General features: G+C 41.0%; 1 protein-coding gene across 4 annotated transcripts in view; it reads left to right on the forward strand.

Annotated features, from left to right (window-relative positions):
• Positions 1-15,697, forward strand: part of LOC144478186 (heat shock protein beta-1) — a 36,356-nt gene that overhangs the window by 14,843 nt on the left and 5,816 nt on the right. Inside the window, exons 2-3 of one of the 4 annotated variants that reach the window (XM_078195928.1) lie at positions 1,377-1,493; positions 2,754-2,937. In XM_078195928.1, the coding sequence (XP_078052054.1) occupies positions 1,377-1,493; positions 2,754-2,937 (301 nt within the window). The remainder of the gene's footprint in view (positions 1-1,376; positions 1,494-2,753; positions 2,938-15,697) is intronic. The other 3 variants (XM_078195935.1, XM_078195950.1, XM_078195944.1) reach the window with 3 other exon arrangements.

Genomic DNA, 15,697 nt, shown 5'->3' on the forward strand with positions numbered 1-15,697 from the left:
GTCTCGATAGAAATAGCCCGACTGGATTAATTAATTGCCGATTTATCGGGAGCATCATAGCCCAGCATCGATCGATCCGTGTGTCCCCAGGCGATTTTGCTTGTTGACATTAATCAGCACTCGTGTGTGACGTTTTCCGAGTCAAGTCGAGTCGAGGCAGTGCCAAGCGATTTCCTGATTTACCAAGAGAATAAGAACAGGTATGATCAGTTTAATCAACGTCGTTGTTTGGCTTTGCAATGATCGATACTGTCCATCGGACAGGTCTACTCGATGTTTAACGCTTCGGCTCGCGAAGTTTACTTTATCAGTGACGGTCTTCTTAATGGCAGCGTTATCATATGTACGACGACTAATCCGACCACGATTTTTGTATTTTCAGTAAGCTAGAAATTGCTCGCGTTCCCCGGTCTATTCTGTACCGTGGAATTCGAGTCTCCTAAAGACTTCGATTCCGCGCATTCGTTCTTTTGATCTCTCGATCTTCCCGGAGAACTTTGAATTCGATTCGTTTCGATCTAAAGAGACCATGATTTTCAGAAATCTCAAGAATTACGTTTCTCTCTTTTATTAGGAACAATTAGGCATGACCTCTTAATTACCGGAAGCTAATAACCAGCTGTTTAACGTGTGTGCTTCGTTTGAAAGTCTCAAATGTAGTTATTTGATTGTATTTGTTTAATATGTTCGGAAGAACTTTATTCAGTGACTTCCGGTAGTTAATGCGTTCGAAAAATGCTTAATCGTTCTAAACGAGAGTGCCATGTACAAACGCGTGTTTTTCAAACATTAACGGGGATGAAGCTTCCGGTGCTATAATACTTTACACCTCTTCTCTGTCTCCCTCTCTCACTTGTAAATACGGAGGGAAGCGTTTAATTCTATCCTGGGAATGGACCTCTATGGAACGCCTCTTGTACGCAAAGTTTCCTGGCGATCAACATCAAAACTTCGTTCGAAATTTGTCACAATATTTGTTTCTTCAATAACGAGGATTACTCTCGTTCATTTAGTTTGCTACTCGATCAAACCTCGCTGTTTGATTACGAATTTCCCGATGTATAATACTTATGGAATCTTTCCGGAGATCGATAGCGTTGTCGTTGATCGCCAAGAAAAATAGAAATGTTCGGAAAGAGTGATCAGCGATTTTGGCGAAGTAACACGAACCGCTGAAATTAAAACGAAAAACAATAAAGTGAAAAGCGATAATAAAAAAAAAAACTGATAAAGCGATTCGAAAGAAAACAACTAACAAAAGCAACCGAAAAGTTAACAAGATTAATAATGCGCCCTCCTGTTCCTCCCCTGCTCGACTTCTGTCTCGCCTTCTGATTGGCTCTCTCTGCATTGGCACGTTGGTGACTAACTTGAAGTCGACATCACACGAGCTCCAGCGAACACCGTACGTCGACGTCGTCGAAGACCGAAGGTTGGGACAAGGTCGACCCTGCAGCACCGCCAAAGCGGTCCGCATTCGACAGCTTCAAAAGGTGACGCCACTGTAAAAACAGCAAAAAAACCACACAGAAAACAAAAAAAAGACGAACAATCGCCACCAACGAACACCGTTCGGGACGCCTCCTTCATTTAGTCGGACGCTGCAGTACATTGCTCTGCTGCTGCACACGCTTTCGAATGTTTCAGAGTTGGGCGCTTAACCCCTTTTGACAATCAATCTTTTTTAATGCGTTATCTAATATAAAATATTTTTTTAATATATTAATATATTTAATATGTTTTCTAATATATTTAATATATTATCGGAGTTGCCGCTTTTAAACAGGACCTAACAGATTTGAATTCGTATTGATCGATACACCACTCATTAATTAACGATTTCCCATCCTCGACTCGAATGATGAAATTTCTGTTTGTATAATTAAATTTCCAAGACGTTCGAAAATGTGGGCAGTGATGGAATTATGCAACGCGCTGTAGTCGAAGACTTTTACCATGTAGTTTGTCATTCTGTACAGCTCGTCGAGCGACGTAAATCGCGTGAACGTTACTGAAAATCGATGGCATCTAATTTTACAGTTACTATATGTACAATCAAATTGCAAGAATAGATGAGTTTGCGTGAGTAATGTACAAAAAGAATGTGCAACGCGAGGCTTCCAATGTGACAGTGCCATCGATCAACAGTCGTTGACACGAATGACAGTAGTCAAAAGCTGTTCACACAACCACCATCGAGAATCGCACAGAGGTAATGGAGCCACGCATTGTTCACGTTTCAGCGACCTAACACCACGCCTCACGATTAACCTAACAGACCCAGCACCGTAGTAGTTGAACGTGTAGATACACATAGCTAGCTTTAGTGTGATTTTGTTTTTCTATTGTGACGTTCGTTTGGCTCAGGGAAATCGAGCTTTCACCAGACGGTTGCACCCGAGTTTGACCCTTCGAAGTAGTTTGCGCACGATAGTCCTCCATTCGTGACCAGTTTCTGTGTTGTTTCCTTCTCCGTTGCATCATCGCACCGCCTAGGTAAGGGTCTGCGCAGCCGAGAACACGTCTCTTCCCTGAGAGTCCCCTCTCTTCACTCTCTCTCTCTCTCTCTTTCTTCCTCCTCCTTTCTCTCTTTCGCTCTTTCATTCGATCTCACCCCGTCGTCGACGCATTTTCTACTTTGTTTTTTTCGTTCATCGTTCGAGCGCACTTGTCCCGCACTACTTGTATATACGCGAATCGATCGCACCACACTTTGGCTAACCGGCTGTTTTTTCGCTTGCTCTACCTTTCAGCACGACCACCCAGAGCACTCAGAACAGCTCTCTTAGCCCACAGCATGATTCCGCCTGGCTCGACGGACTCAACAGCCCACTCATCAAGGACGAAGGAGACAGCAAGATGCTGAAGCTTCGATTCGACGTCTCCCAGTACACGCCCGAAGAGATCGTTGTCAAGACTGTGGACAACAAGCTTCTGGTAAGTCATTCTTCTGTTTCCTTTCTGCAATGTTCAATCAATACCGTTGATTTCGGGCATTGTTTAATCAAGGAACTAGTCACTTCGGGCTAGAGCCAAAAAATAGAAGCTGGTCGAATAGTTGTGGTTCTTTCTGACTGACTGGATCAGCTATCATTAGCCCAAGAGATGTTATAAACCCTGGTGTAAAGTATTCGAACATCTTTCAAAATACAATAACTTTTTTCATACAGCACTATATATACACTAAATATTTATAGAGATCTTAGATGGACTAGTTTAATGTACCATGATTAAAATGCTCTTTTTTTCAACTTTGTCACTACTTTACAAGAAAAATTAAAGAATTATGTTTTTTTAACTTGAAGCTTGTCGAATATTTTATCTAAATCGATTGGCGTAGTTATGTGTATACCGCGGATTTGTATACATTTATGGTATATGCGAGATTTTTAAATGCATTAAAATGTGCATATTGACAAAAACTGATTGTGTTATTACTTTTTGCGTCGTTCCAAGTAAAAGCGAAATTAATAAAATGTATTTTAGAGGTTAAACAATAATCTAGTCAATTCGCATTTCCAAAAAATTTAAGTCATGTAGTTTTAAAAAAGTTATTACATTCGAATAAATCTTTCCAAGGTTTGTAGTATCTCTATTTCAAAAGGTTCACAGTCTTATTGATTAGTTTACATAATTAAGACAGCCACATAGTCATACCAAAGGGTACTAATCTCTGCAGATGTGTCCACAAAGAGTCTTGGCAACGATAAATTCTGAATTACAAGAAACTATTTCCTTCTCTATCTCAAGCTAATTCGAACCACAATTGTATTGTACATTCATTGGTCGCGTTTTCACGACTAGTATCGCGTTGGTATTTTGTAATACTTTTGTATTACAAAAGTACTGAACATACAAAATATTGTGCGACTTTGTTATTTCCGTGGGCGTGTAAATCGCTGCCAAGTGCGCGCGATTTTCCGGCTTCTATCGGTCGCTTGTAGCCACTTAATTAGAACGGGAAGACAATTGGCTTGCGACTTTCTTCTTTGAAATCGCGACGCCTTACAACCCGTCGCGCCATGACAAATGCGAAATTATTACGCCTGACTCACTCCGCGCGCATATTTCGCAGCGAACCGACTGTTGCGCAACTTGGCACCGGCCGAAACTGGTCCATCTTTTTACGCAATCCGCGTTTCGAGCTTCGACCGCCGTTAACGTACCATCAACGCTTTTCGATTACATTCTCGCGAACTTATTTGCGGTGCTCCGTCGGTCTCTTGCTTCTTCCACAGCGCCGAAAACTTTGTGAGATCTTTGGGATCGTCGGGATTCTCTTTTCAAAAAGAGTTTTTATCCCGAGTAATGTTTCCAGATAAACTTTTCAATATTTGGCCGTGTGCGCCTTAAAGTATTCGTAGTTTTTTTTTTAATGCAAAATGCATATAAACAAGGGAAAGACCAGCGATCCACAAGCAGTGGTTTACCCGAACATTCAAGAACACCGGTTCACCAAACAGTGCGATCTTTAAGAATTTGTTCAAACGCAGTGTATGGTAGAAATGTTATAAATTAAATGTAGCTTTTCAATCTTCGTTAAACAAGAAAAGATAATATCTAACTGAAAATTAAATAGATGAGTAATCAACAAAATTATTTAGTTGTATGTCCGTTTATGGGGCTTACGGTATTTACGTATACATCTTTTGTAAACGGTGCAATTGAATGACATAGCATCGAGAGTTTCGTAGGGTTTGCAAGATCGATATGGACCGCAACGGTACTCGAAAGCGAGGAGACTAGCTCGAGAAGCCGTTTGATAAAGCGGTACGGTACATCATCTTGCGCTGCAGTTAATTACAAAGACGCTCGGTACTCTCCAGTAACGAGAATTGCCCTTTCGCGAGTTGCACGCCGCTTCGGCCGGTGGAGTCGACTTCCTGCCGGGAAGTGATGCAACAAGACCAATTAGAACGTTCTAAATCGTTCGCGAGGAGCCTCCGGAGAGAGCCGAGATGGCAAAGCGGCGGAAAATTCAGAGCCTTCGCTTCCTAGTCTCCTCGGGCGATCGTAAATCCTTCCACCAGCTCGTGTAGTCAACATTTAGTCTCTTCCTGGCGCTGAGATTCCCTTGCGCACAGTGTTCCCTAACATGTTTTCGATCCTGAAAGCTTCTTAAAGCAGCCGATATTTGATTCGCTGAAGTTTAAGCAATCGATTCGTACATGCAGTGTTACAGATACGTTCAACAATTTTTTTAACTAACAAATCAATCAATGTTTGGTGTAGAAATATTTTTGCCTAACGAGACGAAGCTTGGAAAATATGCTTGTATTTCTTGTATAGTATTTCCTTCATTCGTTTCGATTAGAAAAATTCTCAAACTTGAAGATGCTTCACCTTCCAAAGCTGAAGTCATTGTTCTGCATATAGAACGTATATTCAAATATTTTGTTACCGTCAAACAATGTAATTTTTGCCGGAAAAATATTTTGATATAGTAGAAATTGGGGCCAAGAACATTTCTGGAATTTTTCTATCATCATTAGCTTGCGGATCTTTATGCAAATAAAAATTTTCTTCGTGCATTGTATAAAAGAGAACTTTGATAAGTAAAGTATTTCTTCTCTTAATGATGTCAATGCGGTGGTATCTTTAAATTCTTAGAAGTATCTTCGATACCCTATGTTTCGTTTATCAATTTTTGCTCTAAATTTGATAAATTCGTAGTTTAATAATGATCACGTCACTTAATATGGGTGGAAAAGTTCAGATTTGGAAATCACGAAAAATAATTTCGAGGAAGTCTGAAGAATCGTCGAAGTTCGAATGTTCGAGGCCGTGGAAGGGAAGATTCTCGCAGGAAGTGGGAGTCAGAATTTTCGGCGAAGCGTGCTCGCGTTCAGGTTTCTTCTCTGGCCGGCGTCGCGGCGTTCCGTCGACGGAAATAGACGACGCCGAAAATAAGTTCACGGCGCTCGTCACACCGCGACGTCTTAGAATAATGTTCGGCCATTGTGAAGCTCATAAACGCGAAACTCGGGAGCGGCAAGATTCCTCCGAGTTTCTTTCGCCGATCAGTTTTCGCGCGTCTCCGTGAATTTGCCGGCTCGTTCGAAAACAAAATATCAAAGACTTGGCAGGTTCTGACAGTCCGTCTTAAAGCGATCAGCGCGAATCGACAGCAATTTGGGTCTAATTTAGAAACGAGTCACCGAATCCCTCGGTAGATGTTAATCTTTCAGCCAAGAAAACTTCACTCCATATAAAAAGCTTTTTACTTGACGCGTTAAATGCCAAATATCAACTCCAAAAATTACACGACATCAAAGTTGTTTCACCCTCTTTAAGCCTCTATAAATCGTTATTTAATTATACTATTTTCTATAATTATATTGAATAAATTGCCGTTACACTAAGAACAAGGGGAAGACTTAGATCTTCAAGAAATATCTTCAAAAACATGTTTAGAAAAATTGGCGATTAAATTTTATAACTATGAGAATAGTCCATCGTCTGAGGGTTAATTAATGGAACCGAAATTATCAAGTTAAAATTTACAATAAGAAACATTAATTTAACTCTTTTGTATTATAAAAATTCTAGTAACATTCTGTTTGTTCAGTGTATTATAACAAAAATAGATTTTACCCATAAGCTAACGACGCTGCATTCAATGTATTAATAGAAAAGAGAGCTAGTTGTCCGGGGTACATAGATAGTTGAACGACACGTTCGGAGTAAAAATTTTAAGATATGCAATGATCCTCAATGAATTTCCTCCTGTTTTTTTCGGGAATGATGTTTGGGCGGCTCGTAGAAATAGCAACGAATGCGTGAATTTCGACTGTCGCGACAGAAAAATGGTGCACCATCGGCGCGGCGCTGTAACAGGGAAGACGAGGGCGAGGTCGTTGAACCGCGATACTCTCTGTCGGTGCAGTGGAGGAAAGATCAAAGCGGAGGAGGATCTCTCGCATCCGCGAACAGCCGTTGCTTTATTTCGATTTCTTTGGTCAAACGACCGCTGATAAACCCTTTCCGTTTTTCTTCCAAAACTACTATCCCGTCGAGTCACACAAAACGTGGTCATCTTTACGAATTTATTTCAGAAGACTCGGAGACCTAGACAACTTTCCTCGTTTTATTAGACACGCTTCAGTAGTGGTTCTTAATTCTATGCAGATTTTTGGTAGCAGGCGCTCCAATCCATCGAACTGTAATAGTGTATGATTCGTGTTACCTTAGGGAAACGATGATATTAATTCGATCAATTTTCGCGATTGTATTTCTATAGTTTGAATAATTGCACGTTTAACTTGTTGAGCACCATATCAATCATCGGTGACATACTATTTAGAAAATGATGTTGTTTTAAATAAATGAATTTTTAAATACTTGGCGATCACAAAACGCACTTAAATATCTTTTCTTATCGAAAAGTATTTTAATGATTATCAGATCTGGGTAAAAATCGGCTTTTGAAATAATAAGTGGATTATGAAATTCTGATCTTTTGAATTAAATTTTTTTGCAACCGTAGTTTCACGTATCCATATGTAACTACTATTTCAAAAACAGTTTATTTGCCAAATTTTATATTCACCGGGAAGATCGAAAGACTTGTAGTCAGTTACTATATAAAAAATCGCTGGTTATCTTAAAGCGTTAAACAGCTCCAGTTTGTTCGACGTGGAACTACTCTGGAATTACCAATTGAACGGAACTTGGATTCGCGTAGAGAATAAAAACGTCAGAAAATGGTGCGCGTGATGAAGTTAGGGTACGTATTGCGCGAGCAATTAGTCATGCCACGGAGAACGTGTTGAAGTTAAGGAACGACCGCTCGAAACAGGTTGCCGGAGTGTATCGTGGTCAAGGTCTGTCTCGAATCGAGGTCGGCACTCTTGTCGTCGTCGCTGGTCCTTAAAGGGCTCCGGCAAGGACGCGTTCCGAAGGATGAGCAGCAGACGGAGCGAAGAATGCGCGAGAGAGTTCGCTGACGTCACGCTCTCGCTCGATAAAGCACGCGGCCCGGATAAATAGGAGCATGGACCGGTTTGTTCAGCGGTTTTATTCAAACGAGCCCCTTCGGAGGGCAGACACACACCTTGCACGGGTTGCGCGTTGCGAAACGTTGCCGCTGTCGTCTTCGTCGTCGTTGTTCGCCCATTTCGGGCAACTGGGTCGCGCACCTCCCTGCCAGAACAGATCGAATCGATTTTCAATGGGCGCCGCCGTCGATAATGCCTTGATCTAATGGTCTGTGCTCTCGTGGCCGCGGACACGCCGCTACAGGTGTCTGTTGGCGAGCTTCTCCGACACCTCGCATCCCAGAAAATGGATTCGAATAGCATACGTTCCTTCTTCTACGCTAGAAACCGACGAAACAGTATCAGTGGGATTTCCGCCAGAATGATATGTCATCGTTTGCAACGAAGTAGGAACGTTCTTAAATTATATTTTGCAAGTCTAACTAAATAATATGTATTTTACGTCCGCGATCCCGCAACACGTTTTTCATTAAATCGCGATTTACTGCGTTTATGCGAGCCCCTAAGATGTCACTGTAGGACAACTGTTGCGGCTGCGTGTTCTGGCCGGAACCGCAGGGACTATAATAAGCTTGACGCTCGCGAAACGAGTGTTCTACCGCGACGATTGTCCACTCTATAAAACTGAATGGAGTGTTTTGAAGAAGAAGCGCGGCTCTTTTACGAGCGGTTTGCCTTGCCCAGCATGGAAATTTAGGTCGCGGATATGAAGCTGTTACGAGAACACGTGGCGTATCGCGCAGGCCACGAGCTTCCTTTTTCGGTCAAGGAGAATGTGCCATTAGACGGTCCGGAAAACAGTCTCGTGTTACGCCGACGCTTTAATTGACTTTCGAAAGCCCGGCGGTTTCGACCGAGGTGCTTTACGAGCGGTTGCGAACGTGGGACAGAGGCGGAGGCGATCGTGTGAAGTTTTCACTCTCGGTCCCTCTATTTTACCCAGTCAATTCGCCTGTTGGTCGTTCCGTCGACACGGTGGTCGAAAGAAAATATGCATTCAGGAGGCAAATGTCGATTTTTCGTCACGTCGATTTTTCTAATACCGGATGAAAGTATGTGCGCTTTAGACGTCTACGCCTCAACTAATTTTTGGTTGTTTCTAAATAAGTCACCGTGGTCAATTTCTAAAGAGTATTGTCTTGAATCTGCTATTTCTTCTCGCAGGGCACACGATAACAAAAATTTCGACCAGAAAGAACCTAGAATAAAAAACAGGAAACTAGTACCATCGAGACCAGGCAGAGTCATTAATACCTTCTGCAAGTCTGTTCTAAAAATGTGGAACGTATGTTCAGCGTACGGAACAGTAAAGATATAACATAGAACATTATTAGTTAATTCATTGTTTATTTATTTATTTACATATTAATACCTACATATAGGAAACGTGAACGAGAATATTAATAATGGTAAAAGAACTGGCGTAAGACAAAAGGAATAAAGCTATATACGTATATGTATGGAAACAAAACAGATTCTAGATAGACATGAGAAACTTAATTATATTTGCTTTAAATAAGGCCACGTTACTAGTGAAAATTCATCCTTCGTAAGATATTTATTAGCTGATCTACTCACTCGATTTTTTTGAGTTAATAGAGCATGTCTATAAACTGGGATTTACAAAAGTAGTTACCTGAAGTGTCTAGATGAAATGTTACCACTAGATTTACAGACCCCGTAAAAATCTCGCTACTAATTGTTTAATTTACGATTATTTAGATTGTAAAGATACGGCAATTACAGTTACTCGTTAAACATCAGAAAAATGTCTCACTTCTTTAAATTGGTATAAAACAGCTGCTGTTAGTGATCCATAAATTCGTAAATCTAGTATTATAAATAGTTCGAATTCTTTTGAATCCGATAAAATAGATTGGAGCGTCGTGTCGTTCTGACAGGAGGTCGCAGATAAGATCTCTTTGGACAGGGACAGTGGCGTTCCGAGTATTCGAATGCCATTGAAATTGATGATTGAGTGTCGTCGAGTAGCCGGCTCCACGGTTTGCGTAATCCCCGCGGTCCGGTAAGACGATATCGAGGCGGAAAGCTTAGATCCGAGCCAGAGTTGAATTACCAGGGGCTCGTCCACCGGTGGCTCCCTTTGCTCTCCGCGATTTCCCTCCGTTTCCCTCTGTCTAGGGTTACCTGTGTCAGCGCCGCTGCTCCGGTTCCGGTTGCTTGCCTTGTCTGCTCGGCCGCTTTTCGTCTTTTACGGGCAGACCCGATCGATATCGCGAACACGCGGCCTCAGACCTCTGCACAGTACCCAGAGGCAGACTCTGAAGCAAACCCGAACGATTCGTACTGGTCCACATGGTTTCAAAAATGCTAGACCTCAATTTGCACACAAGAACGAATGGAACAACCTCGCATCATCTCCTGAAACCGATTCACTTTTCTGAAAATTTTCGCTTTCCTTTTTTCTTTCGTTTCCTAAGTTGAAGTTGCTATAGAACCAACGAAGGAATCGATCAGAGCTGCGTTAGTATTTCCATTTGAGTAATTTTAGATTTTGGAGTACGAGCGTTTTTAGAGAAGAATTATTCTTATCCTTAAAGTCAGCAATATTTTAACCCTCTAGCGCGCGTGCGCGTGTGCGTGTACTCGTAATCAGGAAATGAGGGGTTCCTGAGATCAATTAAAGTAACTTTTTCCTTTACAAAAATTTTCTCTGAGGCGTCGTTAACGTGTTATTAACGCAAAACACACAATGAGACACGAACTCGGCTGGCGCAGGGTGACAGAGCTAACAAGCAGATGGAGCTTTGTTTTGCTGATTGGTCCGACCGCCTAGCGCCAGTTGGGCTCGCCTTTCATTGAACAGTGTTTTCTGTTAATAGCTCGTAAACAAAACCTTCCATTGCATTTTTGCTAAGGAAAAAGTTGCTGTAAACGATCTCAGTAACACCCCATTTCCACATTGTTACACATTTTTGGGACATCCTGTATAATATATTATATTTATTATTATTACGTATTATACGATCTACGTATTTATCTACGCGTTTGCTGACAAATTGAAAATTTGTTGCATTGCAGGCTATCCCATGGAATCGTTCTAGGGTTAACGAATAAATTAGGTAGAAATTAACATCGACAATTTTACCATTCCTGATAGGGAAAATGATTAAATGTAATTACTAACTAAATATATTCAACATATTTAAATTATGAAGGGAAGAATTACATCTTTATTTAGTTCTTTCCTCTTGCACTTAATTCAGACAATTGAAAATTTGCATATAAATTTGCAATCTAATTATAACTCTTAACAGTTGCAATATTCAGGAACCATCTTCTTTTATCGTCGAATAAAGATTATAATTTGGAGCTTCTGATGAATTCCGATTTCCGGGACCACTGTGCAACAAGGCGCTTCGTCTCGGTGCATCGTTCGCCGGAAACGCGCCAGCCCGCCGCAGAAAAAACTCGCGGTGACTGGTTAATCGGATCAGAACGTTTGAACACAACGAACAAGCTGCAATTTAGCCGCAACTACAGGATTATTTTAATGCTTCCCTGCCGCGCGAACTCTTTGATCGCCGATACGCCGGCGATTTTACTTTCACGGTTGTTCCGGCCGCAGACGCTCGGCTTCCCAAGCGTGCTACGTTTTCTCCCTCCCGCGAAAACGTCGACGCGTTATCACCGCGACACGTTCCATTTACGCTTCTCCATCCTGCCGTCGGCAACACTTTTTTTTCCATTTTGTTTTCGTTCGCGGAGCGTAACGCAATCCTCCGTGCCGGTTAAAAAGACGATTCCCAGACGGAGAAACGGGTCCACGAGCTCTTCACACCGCAACAGACGGTTTTACTCGAGCAGAAAACCCGCGATTCTCCGGTTGCTTTACCCCAACCGCCTCTCCTTTCTAATCGTCTTCTTTGCGGAACGATCCGCCGAGGTGGATTCGAGCGTGGATCGTTGATCTTGGTGGAACTTTGCCACAATGCACGTTGCGACAGCGGATAATTGTTGGATTCATCGTGGAAATTAAATGATCGACGATGTCTCTTTGTGTCCTAGTGGTTGACGTAGACAATAAGTGCGCATTTTAACGGTAAAGTTGCCAATAATTAATCTTCCGTAGCATATCGTTGCCAATTGGGAATTTAATCTCAAATGTTCCATAGCCCAATGAAACTAAGGAAAATTTGAAGTATGTTGGTTCCATACGAGAACATTGTACACTTAAGACTGCAATGAGGATTTTTATGCGAAATGAAAATTGTCTGCATTTGTTACAAAAAATAGAAACTGGGTAGTGGATCCATTCTTTCTTTAATCATATCAATACATTAAAAGTAGGACATTGGCATTTCTGAAATCTTTCAATTTTTGTTTCTATCATAAATTGCAATTACCAAATTTTATTACAAGTGCATCAAATCGACAATCTATTTATAACTAGCACTAATAGATACTTGTGTACTTAAATTGTTTTCGTGACTTTCATAAGAAATAAGACCGTACAGTATTTTTCGTACTTGAACAGTCATAAAAATCGTTAAAAATAATATTATTTTTTTATTTTCTTTACATGTTATCATTTAAGCGATGCAATAGCGAAATATATGTATATCTGTGTTAATCAGCCATAATAATTCACGCAACAGAGAGTTGAAACATGCTGTGAGATAACTTGTGCGCTGTATGAATTGGCTGAGTAAGAACATGTTATAGACGGCATCTCTATAATTTCAATAACTATGGAATAAAAATTATGAAACCGGTCGTTCGTCCGACACCGCTAGGTTTAATGTTAACGACCGTTTAATGACTGAGCCACTTCTAAATATGTAAAGCTCGACGATTTTCTCCTCTAACGAGTTCTGATAAGTGGAACGCATCGTCGAGCGATTTTGGAGAATCGTTTCACGGAATAGTTTTCGGCGATTAGAGATCGATCGCCTTGCGCAACGAGTACAGATCGATTCGTGAACGGTTCGAACGTCCGGCGACGTTTGGCAAGGTGAAGGCCAGGCTATTTGGTTCGTTGGCAAGCGACGTCCGCGCGGACAGATCGGACGAAACTGGTCCAAGAACGAGAATTCCTCGCGACGGCGACGAGCGTCGCATCGCTTCTCGTCTGCTAGGCCGAGGAGGGCACCGAAACGCAGCTCTCATTAGCGTCGTTTGCGTAACGCAATTAGCGCGACGGGCCTCACCCACCCTCGCCGCGAACGCGGATCAGCCTCGCTGCCTTTTCACGCGTCTACCTCTGGGTGCGGTCCAAACGCATTTTTCCACCTGTATTTTTTCCGAGCGCATCTGCCCGGACACGGTTCGTTCGTTTATCATCGTTATTACCGCGTACGTATCGTCTGTCCACGAGATTGCATCCACTAATCTTCCGTGACGTGTTCTGCACTATTATTTATGCGCAGAGAGGAATTTGAATGACATATTGAAAATGAGGCAATTTTTCGAAATTCTTCTTCGGGCTATGCTTTAGTGGAAACTTTGGGCGGATTTTCTTCCTCGTTATCTTAGGTATCAGTGGACTGTAGATTTTAATACATTATCAACGTCCGTATTTTTGTCACAAGACATTTTCTAGTTACCAAATACGAAAGTGACTTTTACAAAATGACTCGCGAAAGTAGGGATTTGTATCATGATCTAATCAAGAAATTAAATTTAACAAAGATCCACGACTCTAAGCAGCGATAGACTTCCAGATTGCGGATTTTTATGTATTTATGACAAAAGTATTGGAACATACACATAACAGTGGTAAGAGTAAAAAACCGATTAACAAAGAAACCAAATTTTTGGTCACCTTAGTTTCTTCCAATTCGGGTAAACAGTTTCCGTGTTACATAAACAAACTGTTTTAGAAACCACAAAATTTTGCAAGAAATTGTTCGGTAGAGTTTCAAATGCTAGAGTAAAGTGTACTTGTAACAACAAACACAGTTCGACTGAATTATTCATGGAAAATAGAATGTTATTGAACAAAGTGATAAAACTAAATGCACATAGAATGACCTAAATGCTAATGGCATATGATTAAACTGTGTGAGAAACGGGTAGAAAGTCCCGTTCGCAAGAGTCCGCGGTTTCGAAGCTGCGGCTCGTAAAATCGGCCAGCACCTAAACCGACTCGCGCCTCTAGGCGCATTAAAAATAGAGATTGCATCAGTCGGTCGGCCAGCATCGAGTATCTGTTCGATGGCATGCAAATATCGCGGCTCGACGCCGGCCACTGTCTTACGGGATTTCGTATAAATGAATCTCATTAGCGTCTCATGTTGCGTCACGACGATTAGCGAGTCCCCGATCGCTGGCGCTGGTGTCATCGACGTATTTAGAAGCCGCGTTGCCGAACAGCTTATCTCGACAATCGGCGATCCGTTCGTCGTGTTCTGCACTTTTATTATATTGTTCTTAGGCCTTAACGATGCATTTCCTTGCTTCCAGGCTCCCCACGGTCTCTCTCGTTAGCATGCTCTACTCGTGATCTATACGCGTCCGCGCGCCACCAGGATCTCATTTGCAATTTAGAATCTCTCTTTCTCTCCATCTCTCTTTCTATGTACATCTAGATTGACCATTTCGTGCCGTTTGTTCTACCGTTACTCGCAATCACGTGAATTGCAGTTGCGACAAACTCGGACTTTATCGCTGATCGATGCGATGCTCGCGAGATAAACCGAATGACTGAATCCTGAGTCATTCTATGGCCGGCTATCGGATGGTCGACCAAATTGGTCGATGAATGTTGCCGGAAACATGGATAAATTCTCGAGATATTTTCCAACTTCAAAATGTAGTTTTTTTTTTTTAAATCTATAGCTAGGCAATTAGAAGATGCAAAGTTCAATCGCTCTTCACAATGCAGTTATTATAGTCGAACTTTTTCTGCATAGGATTTTTAGGAAATTTGTTCAATAAATTCTTTTAAACGTGTATTAAAATTGTCTAAAATCTGACCGAATTCGTTCTTCAATTGAGCCACTTAGAGAGTGGTGCAAGTTCAAAATTATGAGTTAATTATAGAAATGGTTAATATTAAGTGTAGTTGGTTTATTCATTATTTAAAATTGTGTATATTTTCTTTTATGCCAACATAGGATGAGGGTGAATTTTACATGGTAAATATAGCGATTGTAACATTATCCGGAATAGTGGATTAGTCCAAGTCCTGGACTTCATTATTTCACGCAACATGTAGATTTAAGTTACACAGTAACTTTCCTCTGTTAAGTAAATGTAGTAGGTAAATTCCTTTTTTTTGTAATTAAAAGGGAGGATATACTGGTTGTGCTGATATGTATTCCTCCAATCCTATTTACAATATATAATTTAACCGATCATTGTATATTGTGTCTTGTAGTATTTCAAAACTGATTTAAAATTATGATTTATTATTAATTGCCATATAGCGTAAGTCTCATTGTTGCAAGAGATATGACAATGCAGTACAATAATAGTATTTAATTATTAAGAAATGTAGTTTTTCTTTTAAATTATGTTTATAGAATTGCTATTCTTTTACTTTATTTTCTTACAATAAAAGTACAGAACTTATGCCACGTATCGACAAAGAACTTCGATTAACGAGTATCAAATGCAACTACTTTGTATTGCTATTTTAGAATAACGGGATAAATGTGTTCGGCAACTGTGAAAACATACACGTTTAGTAATTCTAGTGTCAATTCTGTTTCTTGACGGTATTATCCGGGTACATC

Source organism: Augochlora pura, chromosome 2 (assembly GCF_028453695.1).
Source record: "Augochlora pura isolate Apur16 chromosome 2, APUR_v2.2.1, whole genome shotgun sequence".
Classification (NCBI taxonomy): Eukaryota; Metazoa; Arthropoda; class Insecta; order Hymenoptera; family Halictidae; genus Augochlora; species Augochlora pura.